The following is a 19,340-nucleotide window of genomic DNA, read 5'->3' as shown; positions in this document are numbered from 1 at the left end:
CTTTCTGTTTTGTCTTCAGATCAAATCTAACAGGGAAAAAGAAACCAAAGTTTTCTACAGCATCACTGGCCAAGGAGCCGACGCACCCCCTCTTCATGTGTTTATTATTGAAAGAGAAACAGGATGGCTAAAGGTGACGGAGCCTCTGGATAGAGAACATATTGCCAAGTACATTGTGAGTGTCTCTTAAAAGCACTTAATGATGGGGTTACATCCTTTCAAAATTTTTTTGGTCAACTCACGCTGATCATAGATCAGATGTTCTGGACATTTGAAGAGCTTAACTTGATACCTTTAGACCTGTTGATAAGGAGAAATGACAGGAGAACCTGAAAAAATTGGGGGCTGTTCATGTTTTCCTTGTTAGGAATAAAGTGGGGAGAGTCCTGGGGCATCAGACATGATCTTAGACCCAAGATGTCAACCTGTTCTTGGGACTCAAAGTCCCTGACACATAGGCAGAGGCTGGTGTTGATGTTGGGGAACAAAAACTATTTCTGGGCCTTGAGAGCAGTGTGAGCTTAGGGAAGCTGGGAGGTAATGCTTTGATGCCAAACACAGGGAAGTCTGGGGGGAACGCTAGATTCGAGCAGCCAGAGCAAATTCGACCCTGCTTGGAACCAGTCAGAGTGTTTTAGGCTTCCACCTTTATCTCCTAGGCCCGGCCCCCAGCCCTTATGTGGGACATGGGGCTCTGAGCTGGTGGATGTGTTCTCCAGCCCATGGTCTCACAGGTCATGGTCTTAACCAGTGTCATGACCTCACTGAAGCAGCAGCACGTGTGTGGGGGATGTTCTGTGCTTGGGGCGGGGCGGGGGGGGTCCATGCATACTTGAGTGGGAGGGAGTGGGGGCCGGGTGGAGCCCACTCTGCTCTGGTTGGAACACTTCTCCCACCTTGTCTTCCCGAGTAACCCTCACCTGGCTCTTGCAGCTCTTCTCTCATGCTGTGTCTTCAGACGGGCAAGCAATCGAGGAGCCGATGGAGATTGTGATCACTGTGACCGATCAAAATGACAACAAGCCTGAGTTCACCCAGGAGGTCTTCAAAGGGTCTGTCACGGAGGGCGCTCTTCCAGGTACGTCCAGCAACGAGGAGATCAACACCCATCAAGACACTTAGATGCTTTGCACCCCCAAGTGTTGGGGCTGGCGTTTGGGGTCAGACCCTTCATATGCACAGAACTTCTTTGGAAGACACTGTTTGTGTGTAAAACATCCTACCTATAGAAATATGTATAAAATGTTTAAGCCCAGTTTAAGAAAAGAGCAGTTTAAGAACAACCTTCCCTGATTAAGTAACAGATCCGTGTTAGTAGTTTACAGACCCTGTACAATCCTTCCTGATCACATTTTTTCCCTCCTCCGTAAAGACAGCCACCACCCTGACTTTTGTGATAATCATTCCCTTGCTTTCATTTATCTTTTACCACGTGTGTACTTACAGTTTTGCCTACTTTTCTACTTGGTGACAAACTGTTTTTCCAAGGTGGCTGAACCAATTTATACTCCCACCAGCAATATATATCATGGAATTGTTTGACTTGTTTTTGGCCAGTCTGTTGAGTGTGTAGTTATAGCTCAACATAACTTAAAATGGAATTTCTCTGATTATTAATGGACTAAATAAGCATCTTATCATATGTTTGCTGACCAGCTGGGTTTCTTTACAACTTGTCTATTCAAGTCTTTTGCCCTTTTTGTCTCTTGGGCTGTTTGTCTTTTGCCTATTGATTTTTCTTTTTTTTTAAATGACAAATTTTATTCCAAAAGGGCTCCAATAGTCCCAGAGACATTGATGTAGAGTTTGAATAGTGTTTCAGGTAAAGTGAAAATGGCTAAAAGCAATATTTCTAGTTAATATATTTTTAGATAATGTGATTTTAAATGTTTCAGTTAAAATGTAATAAATATTAATGAACTTATTTGCAAAACAGAAACAGACCCACAGACAGAAAACAAACCTATGGTTACCAAAGGGGAGAGGAGAGGGGGATAAATGAGATAGACAACAAGGTCCTGCTGTATAGCACAGGGTACTTTACTCAACATCTTGTAATAAACTATAATGAAAAAGAAAAAATGTAATAAATATTAAAAATAGATGTTTTAGGGCTTCCCTGGTGGAGCAGTGGTTGGGAATTCGCCTGCCAGTGCAGGGGACACGGGTTCAAGCCCTGGTCTGGGAAGATCCCACATGCCGCGAGCAACTAAGCCGGTGCTCTACAACTGCTGAGCCTGCGCTCTAGAGCCCGCGTGCCACAATTACTGAACCCGCAGGCTGCAATTACTGAGCCCACATGCCCGGAGGCTGTGCTCTGCAACAAGAGAAGCCACCACGAGATGCCTGTGCACCACAAGGAAGACTCGACAAAGCCAAAAATAAATAAATAAAAGAAATAAATTTATTAAAAAAAAATAGATGTTTTAGTATTTTATCTATTTTGACAGGTTTATACAGAATTATAGGGGAGTTTTTTTATTTGTTTGTTTTGTTTTTAAAGGAGAACCACTTTATTTTGAGTAGTAAATGAAACTCCATTTATAACATAATAAACAAACGTTCCATCAATTTCTTCACGGTTAGTCCAAAGAACAACTGCTTTAATTAGAATTTACATTTCACCTTAAATATTCTAAAATCCATCCATGTCAACTTTGGAGTTTTAATCTTGCCTGATACTATGAAATAGGGCAAACCTTGATTGATGGTCAAATTCTTAATTTTTGCTGTTCAGCCATTTTTCTTGCTCTTGCTCTCTGATTCCGTACATTCCAGAGTGTTCAGTGGACTTGCAATAAACTTCCAAGATGAAGGAGAATTTCTTGCTCATTGTTTGCATGAACTCTTGACTTGTATTCATCTTTCTGAACAAAAATATGCTCCAAAAATGCCCACAAGTTCAGCTACTAAAACTCCTTTAAAGATCTGCTTTGCCAGTGGATCCATAGTACGGGCTATCCTGAGGCACGTACTTGTGGGGCTGCGCATGCCTGCCTATTGATTCTTTTTTTAAATTTATTTTTGGCCACGTTGGGTCTTTGTTGCTGCGCATGGGCTTTCTCTAGTTTTGGTGAGCAGGGGCTACTCTTCGTTGCGGTGCGCAGACTTCTCATTGCGGTGCGCAGACTTCTCATTGCGGTGGCTTCTCTTGTTGCGGAGCAGAGGCTCTAGGTGCATGGGCTTCAGTAGTTGCGGTGTGTGTGCTCAGTAGTTGTGGCTTGCGGGCTCTAGAGCGCAGGCTCAGTAGTTGTGGCACACGGGCTTGGTTGTTCTGCAGCATGTGGGATCTTCCCGGAGCAGGGATCGAACCTGTGTCTCCTGCATTGGCAGGCGGATTCCCAACCACTGCACTACCAGGGAAGTCCCTGCCTATTGATTCTTTTTTTTTTTTTTTTTTCCCCTGCCTATTGATTCTTGAAGAATTGTTTAGGGATTCTGTGAACTAGTACTTTGTCTGTCACAAGTATTGTAAATATTTCCTTCTACCTTGAAGGCAACAGTCTCAAATGACCATTCTCTCAGGTGGAGCTGTGGCTAAGAAGCCAATTATAGAAATTTCTGGTATTTTTCCTGTTTTATACACTATTCACTCAGTGTAAGAGACATAGCAAAGATGTTTTAGCTTAAGGTTATTTATTCCCCATACTCCTCACCCACCCTCCCCACCCAAAATATCCTCTGGAAAAGCTGGGTTCTGGGAACACCACTTGCTCATTTGGTGGAATGCGTTCTTCCTCCCCTAGCGCTTTAGTCAGAATTTTGGAAATTAAAGTGTAGCTTGACTAAATCTTCTCCTTTGCTTCCAGGGACCTCTGTGATGGAGGTCTCGGCCACAGACGCAGACGATGATGTGAACACCTACAACGCTGCCATTGCTTACACCATCCTCAGCCAAGAGCCTACGCTGCCGCACAACAAAATGTTCACCATCAACAAGGACACGGGTGTCATCAGTGTGCTCACCACCGGGCTGGACCGGGAGGTCAGGGGTCAAGAGGATCCAGAGGGTATTGAGGGCAAATAGCTCGATCGTCTGGATGATGTAAAACTCTGCCGAGGCCAGTTGCTGCTTAGTATGGTGATGGTTTTGAGCTTTGTATCTAAACATTTGTCCAGAGGTTTGGGGCCAGGCAGGCAGGCAGGTTGGCATTTAAGCAGATGAGAAAATAATCTGTTTCTATGTGATGGGCTGGGCTGTGCCTGATGTGGCTGTCAGTCCTGACTCAGGTGTGTTTGATATCTACAGAGTTTTCCCATGTATACCCTGGTGGTTCAAGCTGCAGACCTGCAAGGTGAAGGCTTAAGCACGACCGCAACAGCTGTGATCACAGTCAATGACACCAATGATAACCCTCCCATCTTCAACCCAACTACGGTAATAACCCTGCAACTCCTTAGAGAGTCTCCAAAGGTCCTTGGTTGTTTCCCAGTATCTCATGGGTGAACCCTTTGGAAACGTTTTCCAGACTAGTAAACTTGAAGCTAAAAAGCAAGCAGGTCGGGATGTCAGTTGTCTCTGCCCTCCTCAGCCTGGGACCTATTGACACAGGTTTCTGAAGTTGCAAAAAACACCTATTTTTAGTTTTTTTTTTTAAGGAACTTCTATATAAAGATGTTAAAAAAAATAAAAATAAGGAGAAAAAAAAGCACCTATTTACTGCATGTCCTCATCTTGGTAGCAGATCTTACCAGGTTTTAGTTATTCATTGAACAAATATTCTCTGGGTTTATACCAGACACTGTCTTAGACACTGGGGATATTATCACAAACAAGGCAGACGACACTTCTATTCTTGTGGAGTTTATAGTCTAGCTAGGGTGATGTTATACAACTTATACCGATTATCATGTATAATTATATTAAATGCAGTCAAGGAGAAGGTACTGAGAGCTGTGTGAAAGAACCTGAAACCTTACTGTGTTACCTAGAAATCAGCTTAATGGTTAGTAACAGAGATTTGACTCTTGTGGTTTAAACAAACAGGGTTGACTTTTTCTCTTGTGTCACTAACGGTCCAGAGGTAGATAGTCCACTTAGTCAGTAGAAACCAAGCCTCCTTTATCTGCTTTCCCACCATCCTTGGTACATGGATTCTATCCCCATTGTCACCTCGTGGCCCAAGATGACAGCTGGAGCTCCAGCCACATCTGTGCTTCGTTCAAGAAGGCGGCAAAGGCGAGGGGGCATAAGGTCTTGATGTCAAGTCAAGTTTTCTTATTTCTGTGAAGACCCATCCCACAAGTTTCATTTACTAGCAACTGCTGTCTGCAAGGAAGACTGGAAATACAGTATTTTCTCTGGGCACGTCGCTGCCGTCAACCACGTAGTTAGTGAAGAAGAGGAGAGTGGATATTCAGTAGACAATTAGCGGTGTCTGCCACTCTAACCTAGCCACTGTGAGTACAGGAGGCTTAAGAAAGACAGATTAATGCCCCGCATCAAAAGGAAGCTTGATGAATAGCAAGAACTGACAAACAGTCAGTGTAATGAACCAAATGAGACCAGGTCCTACAGGACCTTGTGGACTGAATTTAGAATTTCAGAATTTATCCTGAGTGCAGTGGGTTGTTATCAAAGGGTTTTAAGTAGAAGACTGTAATGACCAGACATTTATGAAAATTACTGGTACCACTGAGAATGATGGGGAAGATGGGAACGGGGGATAAGCTACAGTGTCAGCAGTTGCTCCAGAGTACGCTGAGAGGCGCGGACAGCCAGGGCCTTGGCTCCTTCAGGTACTCACAGGGTCCCTGAGTGCTGGCTGCTCCACCAACAGGAAATAAGGGCCATGCTGATAGGGTGGGCACTTCTTCAAAGACTCATCAAAGCTTGGGCTCAAGAAAGGACTCCCTTAGCCTGAACCCTGGCTCCTGAACCCTGGCTCCACTGCTGGGTCTGAGTATGTCCTAAGTGACACATCCTTTTCTTTGCTCTGCAGTACGAGGGGTCGGTGCCTGAGAACGAGGCTAACGTGGTCATCGCCACACTCACAGTGACCGATGCTGATGTCCCCAATACCCCAGCGTGGGAGGCCGTTTACACAATACTAAACGATAACGAGAAGCAGTTTGTTGTCATCACAGACCCAGAAACCAATGAAGGCATTTTGAAGACGGCTAAGGTTTGTATCGTTCCTGGCAAGATGCAGAAATTGACAACGCAGCCAGAGGCCCTTGTCCCCTGGTGTCTTCTCTGAAGTAGATTAGTGTGGCCTTGGTGGGGTGGGGGAGGGGCAGCTCTCTCAGATTCTGGTGGGGTTTGCAGTGACTCTTCAGGCTCATGTGAGAAATCAGGAAGCTCCCACACCACACCCTACCATCTGTTTTATTTTTATTATTATTATTTTTTATAAATTTATTTTAGGCTGTGTTGAGTCTTCGTTGCTGCACGCAGGCTTTCTCTAGATGCGGCAGGCAGGGGCTACTCTTCGTTGCGGTGCGCGAGCTTCTCACTGCGGTGGCTTCTCTTGTTGAGGAGCGCGGGCTCCAGGTGCACAGGCTTCAGTAGTTGTGGCGCACGGACTTAGTTGCTCCACGGCATGTGGGATCTTCCCGGGACAGGGCTCGAACCCGTGTCCCCGGAATTGGCAGGCGGATTCTTAACCACTGCGCCACCAGGGAAGTCTGTACCATCTGTTTTAATATGTTCTTTCTCTGAAACATTTGCCCACCCCGCCATATCCACTTTGCAAATGAGAAGAAAAATGGTTTATGGTCTCTGCTATTTTGCTGGATGATTTTAGAAGAAGGGCAAATAAGCCTGTGAAAGATGTCTAGGAAACATGAACAGTAAGAAGTTGAGTGATTTCCTTGTTGAAGTTAGTCAAAGAGTTAATGAACGGATCCCTAACTTAGCGCCAGAGGTTTGAATTCCCCTTGAGCAAGTGAGCAGACCCTTCATTTCTGAATCACTTAGTACGTCATCTTAACTCCCACTAAACATTTCTTTGTTTAAATTTACTTATTTAATTTATTTTTTTTTTTGGCTTTGTTGGGTCTTCTTTGCTGCGTGTGGGCTTTCTCTAGTTGCGGTGAGCGGAGGCTCCTCTTTGTTGCGGTGTGCAGGCTTCTCATCACGGTGGCTTCTCCTGTTGCAGAGCACAGGCTCTAGGCGCACGGGCTTCAGTAGTTGTGGCACGTGGGCTCAGTAGTTGTGGCTCACGGGCTCTAGAGTGCAGGCTCAGTAGTTGTGGTGCACGGGCTTAGTTGCTCCGTGGCATGTGAGATCTTCCCAGCCCAGGGCTCGAACCCGTGTCCCCTGCATTGGCAGGCAGATTCTTAACCACTGCACCGCCAGGGAAGTCTTCCCACTAAGCATTTGATGTCAGCGTTTTCTGTTATTATTCTATCACCAAAAGAAAAAAGGTAGTAATTTGAGTTCCCGCCATACGAAAGGTCCTTCATAAAAGCTCCAGTTGATCCCTTACAGTGCCTCTGTGAGATAGTTCCTTTTCCTACTTATTTAGGTGTGGAAACAGACCCAGAGGTTCTATTGCCCAAATCACACAGCTAGGAAATGGCCAGGCCGGGATTTGAGCCGACTGATTCTGAACTTCATGTTCTTGCCACTAAACTTACTGGGGTTAGGGAGGTGGACAGGCAGGGTTGTTTGTCCATTTGCTGTCACACGGGCTGCATGTCAGCATAGGATGTGAACATTCTTATTGGTCTCAGGTAAATAAATGACTTAATGTGCTACATTTGTTAATAGAGGCTTGCCACTTGAGATTTCATGTAGCTCATCTTTATTTTTATTTATTTATTTTTTCATCTTTATTCTTTACTGGGGTTCTCAACATGAATCTGGTTGCATGTTAGTCATTGGGAACTTTTTAAAAAATATTGATGTCCAGACCCCAACCTCAGAGATTCCTATTCGCTGGCTCTGGGGTTAGGGTCCAGGCATGTGTTTTCTTTAAAAGTTCTCAAGTGAGTTCTTCTTAATGCAGCCAGATGTGAGAACCACTGATATATTGCTAACCAAAAAACAATAGTTAAGGATTTAATGGGGTTTTTTTCTAACATAAAATGTATTTTTTCTGCTCTTTAGGGCTTGGATTTTGAGGCCAAGCAGCAGTACATCCTGTATGTGGCAGTGACTAATGTGGCCCCCTTTGAGGTCACTCTCTCCACTTCCACAGCCACCGTCACCGTGGATGTGATGGATGTGAATGAAGCCCCCATCTTCATGCCTCCTCAGAAGAAAGTGACAGTGCCCGAGGACTTCGGCTTGGGCCTGGAGATCACATCCTACACCGCCCAGGAGCCAGACAGATTTATGGAACAGAAGATCACGTAAGTGTGAGGGGTTTTCCACTTACTGGCAGCAACTAGCTGTGTGCATACGTGTATGTATAAAATATTTTGTTCATGGCATTTTTATCATCGTTGGTCTGTGGAAGATCCTTCTCTTGTTTGGCTTATTTATATTGTTATCCCCATTCCCCACACCTTGTCCATTCCATCCATGGTCAGCCATTGTCGGTTTACTGTGCTTCCTCTTTTTGAATTCACTTAGTGTAGTAGGAATGTGGTTTTAATTTACATACATGGTATTGTGTTATAAGTAGCTTACTGTTTCTTTTTTTGTTTTGTAAACTTGAAGGCACTTCTGTAATGTAAATGACAGCCACAGATGCTGAAAACACACATACAAACCAACCAACAGCAACACCACTGTGGCCACGTATGATAAAGGATGTTCTTATTCTTTTGAGAGCTAGGTCTGATGACATACTTGGTGTTCAGGTGTGACAATGGTGGAAACTCAAAGGGAAGACTGTTAAGCACAAACCCAAGCATGACACATCTGCGTCTTTTTAGTAATAGCATGATTTCCAGAGATAACAAAGGCCTCGGTCACTTCCTCTTCTCAAAGAGAGATTCCTACCTGTTAATATTTACTTTAGAGGAAACTATTAGAATGCTCTGAACTATTTAGAAAAAAGGTTATGCAAATCCAGTATAGAGTCCCACTTGGTAATAAATTGAGCATGTTCTTGTTTGGAGGGGGAGGTGTTTGTGTTTTAGTATCAGTGCCTGTGACTTATTAAATGTAAAACAAACATGAAGTTTAAGTGCAGCTTCAATTTCTGAGTTATTCTGGGAAGTACTAATTCTATCCTGATTGGAAGGGCTCATAAATAGCTTTAAACTGGGCATGTGCGCCATACAGATAAAAAGGATCCAGGTAGTGGTATTAATGGCTGCTAGAATCATTAGATCAAGGATGATGAGGAATTTTTAAACGGAGGAACCAAGCTGGGACCATCCAAACCTTCTGATAGATTTTAACATCTGCTGGAAGAGCAAGGACAGCCCAACATGAAGTGCCATTCGAAGTGATTCAACAGCATGTACACAGTGCCACTTAAATGTTATATTTGGGGGAGAAAAGAAGGGTTGAAACAGAATCTAATCAAACCTTAGGATTTGATTTTTTTTTTTTTTTTTTTTTTTTTGCTGTACGTGGACCTCTCACTGTTGTGGCCTGTCCCGCTGCGGAGCACAGGCTCCAGACGTGCAGGCTCAGCAGCCATGGCTCATGGGCCCAGCCGCTCCGCGGCATGTGGGATCTTCCCGGACCAGAGCACGAACCCGTGTCCCCTGCATTGGCAGGCGGACTCTCAAGCACTGCGCCACCAGGGAAGCCCTAGGATTTGATTTTGATGCAGTACAGAGAATGAAGAAGTTAAATGCCATGAGGAAGCAGTCAGCCAAATGCAGAATATGGGAGCTCTATGTCAAATGACCCAGTTTCTTTAGCAAATAATGACAGAAGGGTGGGGGTGACTGCTTAGATTAAGGATGTTGATTAAGAGAGGAATCAACCAATTGTAATGTGTAGACTATGCTTAAAGATGGATTCAAACAATCCAACTATAAAAGACACCCTTGAGGCAAATAGAGAAACTTGCACATAGACTTGACACTAAGTAATTATTATTTTTGCTAGGTGTGTTAGTGGCATGGTGATATTGTAGGATTTTTTGTTTTGTGATTAAAGCCTTGGGTTGTATGGTTTCCAGCCTCTGTTGATAGCTTAGCTTGTAGTAATGAAATAGGTAGTTCAAAGCATCTATTTGGGGAAGTTCAAGGACCAAGTCTAAATAGTGTTTGCAGAGACCCTTACCCCTGGAATAAAGACCACTCGATATATGTAGTTCATTGCTTTGCACTTCTAAGGACGTGAGGATAAGCCTACAGGTATCCAGGACCCTTTCCTCCTTCGATTTCTTTATTTCCCTTTCTGAGCCTTTCAATGACCTCGATAGATAACTGGGCAGTATATCTCTGTTTTTCATGCTTACGTTTCTTCTGTTTCTGGTATTCCTAATAAGGTGTGGCTTAACAGAGTTCTCTTGGCATTTTGAATAATTTTTGTGGGGTGGCTGTGTACGACCAGAAGGAGCTTTACCGTCCCTGGCACCTCCCATTAAATGCCAGTAGTGCAGCATACTCCCAAGTCACCATGTCAACCCAAATCTCCAGATGCTCATGGCGGGGGTGTTGGGTGCCATACTGTGACCATTTGAGAACTGCTGTACGCTTTAGGGGGGTCAGTCTGAGAGAAACTAAAGAAATCTGACATCTAAATGCCATGCCTGATCCTGGATTGCATTCTGGATTGGATTGGGTCAGGGGCGTGGGGGGGGTACAGTTTGGGGGAAATCTACAGTTTGAATGTGTACCATGTATGAAGTGGTAGTACCATATCAAAGTTATACTTCCTGAAATTGAAAATCAAATAGTGGTTATGTAAGAGAATGCCTCTGTTCTTAGGAGAAGGCACACTGACATTTTCATGAGTAAAGGAACATCATGTCTGCGACTTACTCTCAAATGGTTCAGCAAAACAAGAAATTATGTATATGTGTGCATCAACTTTTGTAATATAGCAAAATATCGACAGTGGATGAATCTAGGTGAAGGGTACATGGACGGTCATCAAACCGTTCTGGCAAAATTTCTGTAGGAGTCATTATTTTTTTATTATTATTATTTTTAGGAGTCATTATTTTTTTGAAATAAGGAAGTTAGAAGTATCTATCAGCAAAGAGGAACCTTAACCTTCTTCAGCTACCTACCGTTCGCTGTTCCCGTTCTAAATCAGAGCTTGTGTCTTTCCAGGTATCGGATTTGGAGGGATGCTGCCAACTGGCTGGAGATTAATCCGGACACGGGTGCCATTTCCACTCGGGCTGAGTTGGACAGAGAGAACGTCGAGCATGTGAAGAACAGCACGTACACGGCCCTCATTATAGCCACTGACGATGGTGAGGATGCCCTTACCATTTGGTTTTTGCTGCTTCACCCTCCTGACCAGCTCACTGCCTTGCCCCTATCCTTTAAGAGGCATGAATTCTTCCGTTTTCTTTCATTATTCAACAAAGCGTTCTCAAAGCATTGTCCAAAATGCAGAGTTTAGGCCAAGCAGAAGTTCCTTTTTAACGCTCCCTCTGTACCTGAGCCCCATGGGAGCCAGACTGCCTGGGTTTAGATCCTAGGACCAAAGCTTAATACCTGTGTGAACTTGGACTTATTACCTAATTTTTAGGTCCCTCAGTTCCTTTATCCAGCAAAATGATAATAGCCCATCTAGGTTAAATGAGTTAATTTATGTAAAAGTGCTTGGAAGAGTGCCTGCTACCTAGTCTGTGCTCTGTAAGGACTGTTATTATCTTTATCATCATCATCATTATTAGTGAAGTGTGGCTCCTTCCAGACTGTTTCTGTGTATTCGAATACATTTATAAACATATAGAAATATGGTTTATTATAAAGCCACTGTCTGGCTTATAGCCTATTTTTGTTTTTATTATAAAAACCATTGTCTTATGCATGTTTAATTTTTTTTCCTTGAACATATGTCTGGAAGACACAGAGATCTATCTTGGCACATTATAGATCTACCTCTTTTCAATTAAATGATGTTTTCTGCATATTGCATAATTTAACCATTCACACATTAAAAACCACCGGGATTATTTCCAGTTCTCCATTATTTTTGTGAGTGATAGGTAGAGATCGTTGTACATGCCTCTGTGGGCAAGTGTTTCCCACGGATAGATATTCAGAAGCGGAGTTACTGTTAAAGAGACCTGCTAGTTCCTGTGATTAAATCTGTTCCCCTCTCCCTCCTCAACCTCCCGAGGTAGTAATTCCAGATTTGGCAATCCGGAAAGCAAAGGGCAAGGCGAGTAAGCCCATGGTGGGGCTGGATGGGTGGCTAATGAGTGATGTAGCCTTCATCGCATTCTGAGCATGCTGTGGAAGGGTAACCCTGGCCTAGTCATTCCTGCTCCTGGAGCTGTCATTTGGGAGGCAGCAGGTTAAAAGCAGAGAGCCATGATGGGGCTCCATTTGCAGAAATGTTTTGCATAAAGGCGAAGCTAACCCATTGCTTAGGCAGCAGTGCTATGCTGGCCAGCTGTCTCTGGCTGCACGGGAGTTCCCTAATCTGGCCTGGAGCTAACCAAGAGTTGACAAGGTTCCTGCAAAGTTCCAGGGAGTAAATATTTTAGCCTCTGTAGACCGTACAATCTCTATTGCCATCATAGCCTAGAAGCAGCCATACACAGTTTGAAAAGGCATGAGCATAGCTGTGTTCCTAATTTGGGTGGAAGACCTTAGTTTGCTGACCCCTGACCTAATACTAATGGCTAAATCATGGTACTTTTGAATATATTCCTTCAAGTGTTACTTTGTGCATGACTCAATACTTTTGATGTAGGTCTAAGAGGAGAATGAAGTTTCTTCAGAAAATCTATTATCTTATTAAAAAACATTTTTTAAAGTTTTCTTTAATTAAAAAGAATTTTAGGGGCAGTGGTTAAGAATCTGCCTGCCAATGCGGGAGACACAGGTTCAAGCCCTGCTCCGGGAAGATCCCACATGCTGCTGAGCAACTAAGCCTGTGTGCCACAACTACTCAGCCTGCGCTCTGGAGCCTGTGAACCACAACTACTGAAGCCCGCACACCGCAACTACTGAAGCCCATGTGCCTAGAGCCCGTGCTCCGCAACAAGAGAAGCCACCACAATGAGAAGCCTGCACACCACAATGAAGAGTAGCCCCTGCTCGCCGCAACTAGAGAAAGCCCACACAGCAACGAAGACCCAATGCAGCCAAAAATAAATAAAATAAATCAATTTTTTAAAAAAAGAATTTTAAATTATACTCGCTCATTGTTAAAACAAGAAAATTCAAATGATAAGGTAAAAAGATCCATCCATGGGTGAATGGATAAACAAAATATGGTATACACATACACAATGGAATATTATTCAGCCTTAAAAAAGAAGGAAATCCTGTCATGTGTTACAATGTGGATGAACCTTGAGGACATTGTGCATAGTGAAATAAACCGGTCACAAAATGACTAATACTGTGGGTTTCCACTTAGATGAGGTACTAATGTGGTCAAATTCGTAGAAACAAAGTAGAATGGTGGTTACCAGGAACTGGAGGGGGAAGTAGGGAATTGTTTAATGGGTACAGAATTTCAGTTTTGTAAGATAAAATTATGGAGAGTTGTTTCACAACAATGTGATTATACTAACACTACTGAACTGTACACTTTAAAAATGGTTAAAATGGTAAGTTTTATGCTATTACTTTTAACCACAATTTTCAGAGGTAAAAAGAAAAAATAATCACTATAGCCGCCCAGGTATAAATATTTATGGATTTGAGATACATTCCTCTGGGGTTTTTTTCCCTGCGATATGCTAATATTGATGATGATGATTCTTTGAGGGTCTACTTTTTCTATTATCAAGTGCTATGTCAGGATGTAAAAGAAATACAAACAGAAGTGTGTATAAATCTCTGAATCTAATCTGAAAAGCAACTTGGGGCAATTGTAAAAGGCTCAATACTTTGATAACGATCTTAGAGCCTTAGAAGTTCAGAGAAGGAGAACTAGTAGGCGGTGAGGAGGACTTCTTAGAGTGGTTTAAAAAAGTTGTGTTTTTTTTAAAATTTTATTGAAGTATAGTTGATTTACAATGTTGTTTTAGTTTCTTCTGTACAGCAAAGTGACTCAGCTATATATATATATTCTTTTTCATATTCTTTTCTATTATGGTTTGTCACAGAATGTTGAATATAGTTCCCTGTGCTATACAGTAGGACCTTGTTGTTTATCCATCCTCTATATAATAGTTTGCATCCGCTAATCCCAAACTCCCATTCCTTCCCTCCCCCACCTCCCTTGGCATAGAGATGTTAAAATTTAATGGATGAATAAAGTTATGTGTGAAAATGGAGGGAGTCCTTGGTGTGAGGAATAACTTGAATAATTGTTATCAAAGTAGGGAATAGGCATGTCAGAGGTCTGCCCAGCCAGGAATGAGGATGGCCTGGAACCTGCAGGATGGGTGGCTTTGTGGGCAGGGTGGGGCCTGGTGAGGGAGCCCCGAAGAGCCAGGAGAAGAGTTGGATTCAGTCTGATGGGAGGCACTAGGGATTCATCAGTGGTCCTGAGCTATGACATTTCCTGTGTATTTTCTTAGGTTCTCCACCTGCTACTGGAACAGGAACGCTGCTTCTATTCCTCGATGATGTGAATGACAATGGCCCCGAACCAGACCCTCGGAGCATGTACTTCTGCCAGAGGGATCCACAGCCTGTCATCATCAACATCATTGATCCTGACCTTCCCCCCAACACTTCTCCCTTCACAGCAGAACTAACACATGGGGCAAGTGTCAACTGGACCATTGAGTACAATGACCAAGGTGGGCACTTGAGTCTTATTTTGGAAACTTTGCTCTGACCCCGTGCTTCCCTCCCGCCTCCCACTTCTGAATTTCCCTTCTCAATATCCACTTGTCACCTCCTTTATGTTGTTGTTTGTTTTTTGTTGTTGTTTTTGTTTTGTTTTGGCTGCACCACACGTCTTGTGGGATCTTAGTTCCCCGACCAGAGATCGAACCTGGGCCCCCAGCAGTGGAAGCTCGGAGTCCTAACCACTGGACCTCCAGGGAATTCCCCACTTGTCACCCCTTTTAAGGCTTGTTTCCTTGTCCCTTCTACATTTGTGGCATTGAACCAAAGATCCCTTTGCGTTTCTGGCGTCTGAGTCGGTGACATACTGCCCAATAATCTACAACCCAAGCAGCTGTTGTCTTCATTCAGCTTTGGAATGTCCCTAGTTCCATAACAATTTTAATCTAGAATGAACTTTTTATCTCTCCTGATCCCCTCACTCATTTTTGTTGATTCCTCCAGAACATGAATCTCTGCTTTTTAAGCCAAAGAAAACCCTAGAGGTGGGTGACTACAAAATCAATCTCAAGCTCATAGACAACCAGAACAAAGACCAAGTGACCACCTTAGATGTGCACGTGTGTGACTGTGAAGGAGTCGTCAGCAACTGTAGGAAGGCCGGGCCTTATGCCGAAGGAGGATTGCAAGTTCCCGCCATTCTGGGGATTCTTGGAGGCATTCTTGCTTTTCTGAGTAAGTGCAGCTGGCGAGTGTTTCAGCCTTTACCTTCTGACATGGGGGAGGTTTTTCTCTTACTGAGCATTTGAGGGGTAAGTGGTCCAAGACTGGAAGGCTGCCCAGTCCTTCTATTTTGTTCTTTCAACCTCTAAGGGCAGTGTTTCTCCAGCTTGAGTGTACACAAACCACCCGTACATGAGAATGCTGATCCAGTAGGTCTGGGGTGGGGCCTCAGCCTCTGCATTTCTAACCAGCTCTGAGGTGATGCTGATGTTGCAGGTCTTTGGACCATGCTTGGAGCAGCGAGGCCTGGTCACCACCGCCTTCTCCACATCCCACCCTGGAGGAGGGTGTAGAGGAAGTGGAAGGCACATATCTGAAACTGAGCATGTCACCTTCACTCACATCCCACCGGCCCAAACACAGCCACACCTGGAAACTCCCACTCTAACCGGGTGACCATGTGTCCAATTAAAACTTGGTGCCGGGCTTCCCTGGTGGCGCAGTGGTTGAGAGTCCACCTGCCGATGCAGGGGACGCGGGTTCGTGTCCCGGTCCGGGAAGATCCTACATGCCGCGGAGCGGCTGGGCCCGTTAGCCGTGGCCGCTGAGCCTGCACATCCGGAGCCTGTGCTCCGCAACGGGAGAGGCCACAACAGTGAGAGGCCCGCGTACCGCAAAAAAAAACAAAAACCAAAAAACAACTTGGTGCCAAGAGTAGGGGTGGAGTGTGGGGTGCATGGTGAGTATCAGTGACTCAAAGGATGAAGGGGAAAAAGGTTACTGGGGAAAATTTGGCAGTTTCTGACACAGTCCTTAAAACCTATATTACCTGAGCCTACCTGTAGACTGAGCCCTAGGGTTGACACAGGTGCTGTTATGGTTTCTAAAAGCTAGTGACGGGCAAGTCAGAAAACCTCAAAGATAGTGTTGTTGTTGCTTTTTTTATCATTAGGAGCTATGACACGTGGTTCAGGTCATGAAGGTCCTTGCAGTCAGAAGAGGAGGCTGTTAATTGAGTCTTGAGAAAGGTTTGGTGGAAGACAGGATAGTTGGGCCACAGCGACTGGGGGAGTCCTCATAGACAGAGGGCCATTTGTGGTGGTTCCCACACTAGCAAAGGCACAGAGAGAGGAAGGCTTGACGGACTGCGTAGGGCAGAGAGGCCGACCTTGCTGGGGTAGAAGAAAGTCCTTAGAGGGGAGCAATGGGACCACCTGGGGGCTTTCAGTTTAGATTCAGCAGTGTTACTGATCCTGCTGCTTCGACAGATTGAAGAAGGGATTACCTGTTGGCCTTCGGGAAATGTTTGCAGTGTGTCCCCTTAGCTCCTGCCCTCTGCTGCATCCTCTCAAAATTGAAAAGGAAGGAGAGAGTTGTTTAAAATTCAGTGAACTTTCCGGACCTTTCTTCCTCCAGGATTCACGTGGCTTTATTGCCACCACGCAGTTATATTTAAAATACTGACTTTTTTTATAGTAGCTTTATCTAACTTTGCTATGGGTGTATTTCATTAGACATAGGGGCCGAGAGCAACATTTCGGACTGTTCAAATGTGCAACATTTACAGCAGGAGCAATGCCAGTGTGCAGATTTCCAACGTCTTGTTCCTTATGGGCAGACATCAAAATTAAGCGCCTAAAGAATGTTCTAGAGAGACGAGAGGATATGAAGGTTTTTGTGTAGTCAGCCAATATTTGGTTACTTACTTTGTGCAGCATTTGTCTCTGACACCGGGGATTGGGGGGTTTCAGGATAGCTAAGTTGGGTGGTACTTCCTGAAGTGATAACAGTATGCCATGTTTTGGTTACTTTCCCTTACATAACACTTAAGTAATGTCTGATAAGAAGCATCCTTTTGGAAACATAGCCCTCCTCTCGCTCTTCAGCTCTAAGCTCCACAGGGATGGGGGCTGTTTGCAGCTTCCATTGTTTTCAGTGCTGTGTCTTCAGGGCCAAGGCAGGCCTGGCCCACCTAGCAAGAACTCACTCAGTATTTCTGTTCTTCAGTCATGGTCCAGGGGGTTATATTGTTTATCTGGATAAGACCTTGGAATCTTTCTGATTTCAGAAACAGGTAGGTTGGGTACTTGCAAGCGTATGCCACCTCCTGTCTCAGTGCAGTGGTGCTTCACTAGGTACTTGGGTATAAGGACCTATAAGTTAGAAAACACACTGAATCATATTTTTTTCCCATTCACAATAAATTATTTAATTTTTAAAAAAATTAAATATTAATCGTATATAGCCTAGACATAGCCCCCAAGATCAGATGAAAACCTTGAAAATAGATTTTAAAGCTCGCTTACATGATTTATCCTAAGAGAAGATAAGGAATATACCAAGTGCTTTTTTTTTTGCTGTTGTTTAATTTTAAAACTTTTTGGTGTTTTTTCATGGTGTACCAGGCGACTTTACAGTCTGTGCCCCGCTCCCCTCCCCCGTAACTGAATAAGAATAATATGCATGTATTAGTCACATTTAGGCTGACCCAGCCCTGCTCACAAACCTTCAATGGCTTCAACTCACTCTGAATCAAAGCCAAAGTCCCTCCAGAGGTCCGCATGTCCTTGCTGCCCCTCTGACCCCCTGTCCCCTTCTTTCTCCCCTGATGATCCTGCTACAGCCACGCTGACCCTATCTTTCCTTAACCACACCAATCTGCTTGGAGTCTTTGCCTGGACCATTTCTGCTGCCTGGAGTACTTTGCTCCAGATTTTGGGAAATGACTGATTGGCTTAAGGTCCAGTTAAAGACCACAATTGAGTTCTCATGTAATTGTCCACTGTGTAGTGCTGCATATATTAACCTCAGGGATGTGAAGACATGTGAGTTGTCTTATAGCCATCTGTCTGGTCTGCAAGGCAGTGGTGCTCTGTGCCAGCTGCTGCTTACGGCTTTCTTGACCTGTGGCTCTTATCTCTCTCTTCCCCACTCTAGTCCTGATTCTGCTGATTCTGCTACTTATTCGGAGGAGAAGGGTAGTCAAAGAGCCCTTACTGCCCCCAGAAGAGGACACCCGGGACAACATTTATTACTATGATGAAGAAGGAGGTGGAGAAGAAGACCAGGTGGGTGTTTAAAACCAAGGGAGAAAGCTTAATGGCAATCTCTTTATTTGGAGGAAGCAATGATTAGGGGAGGACAGACATCTGAAACAGCTCTGTTACTTTGCCTATTTTTTTAAAGACCTTTCATCTACACAAGAAAATAGATGTCATTAACCATCATCATCATCACCATCATCATCATCAATACAGCATTGCTAACGTTTATTTATTGTTCAGATGAATGAACAGAGGCACAGAGCAGTTAAGCAATTTGCCCAAAGTCACAGAGCTAGGAAGCAGTAAAACCAGGTGGTCTGACTTCAGAGCCTACTCTCCTCACTGCTATTTCCAGGACATGAACTTTATTCAAATTATCTTTGACATAGAGCAACTGATCTGTTTTTTGTTGTTTTTATAAATTTATTTAGTTTTGGCTGCGTTGGGTCTTCGTTGGTTTTGTGCAGGCTTTCTCTAGTTGTGGCGAGCGGGGGCTATTCTTCGTTGCGGTGCACGGGCTTCTCATTGTGGTGGCTTCTCTTGTTGCGGAACACAAGGACTGATCTGTTTTAATATTTTGTTTCCTTTGAGTTTGTAGCTGTGCCAAACGGTTTTTTGCTTTTTGTAGATGTTAATTCTTCAGGCCTTCTTTATTTCTCTTGATTTTGGAGATGGTCTTAACTTGCCTTACCCTGTATTATTGAGGTATTACCACAATAATGCTGTATAACAGGCAATCCCAGAATGTCAGTGGCACACGTCAATAAGCATGTTTTTCTCGTGCGTTTGTGGGTTAGCTGGGACAGTTGCTGGTGTAACAAAATACCATAGACTAGGTGC

The 19,340-nt window shown here is 44.0% G+C and overlaps 1 protein-coding gene and 1 pseudogene across 2 annotated transcripts in view; one reads left to right on the top strand and one right to left on the bottom strand.

Moving 5' to 3' along the window:
• Positions 1-19,340, top strand: part of CDH1 (cadherin 1) — a 78,478-nt gene that overhangs the window by 54,411 nt on the left and 4,727 nt on the right. Inside the window, exons 5-14 of one of the 2 annotated variants that reach the window (XM_019935624.3) lie at positions 20-175; positions 934-1,078; positions 3,810-3,985; positions 4,250-4,378; positions 5,943-6,125; positions 8,054-8,298; positions 11,134-11,279; positions 14,520-14,744; positions 15,238-15,468; positions 18,394-18,524. In XM_019935624.3, coding sequence (XP_019791183.2) covers positions 20-175; positions 934-1,078; positions 3,810-3,985; positions 4,250-4,378; positions 5,943-6,125; positions 8,054-8,298; positions 11,134-11,279; positions 14,520-14,744; positions 15,238-15,468; positions 18,394-18,524 — 1,767 coding nt within the window. Of the gene's footprint in view, positions 1-19; positions 176-933; positions 1,079-3,809; positions 4,062-4,249; positions 4,379-5,942; positions 6,126-8,053; positions 8,299-11,133; positions 11,280-14,519; positions 14,745-15,237; positions 15,469-18,393; positions 18,525-19,340 lie in introns of those variants that run through there. The other variant, XM_019935626.3, reaches the window with a different exon arrangement.
• LOC109550076 (protein CEBPZOS-like) lies at positions 2,720-2,991 on the bottom strand (annotated as a pseudogene).

Source organism: Tursiops truncatus, chromosome 19, assembly GCF_011762595.2.
Source record: "Tursiops truncatus isolate mTurTru1 chromosome 19, mTurTru1.mat.Y, whole genome shotgun sequence".
Lineage (NCBI taxonomy): Eukaryota > Metazoa > Chordata > Mammalia > Artiodactyla > Delphinidae > Tursiops > Tursiops truncatus.
The sequence above is the reverse complement of the archived record's forward strand: the minus strand, read 5'-3'. Positions and strand labels throughout refer to the sequence as shown.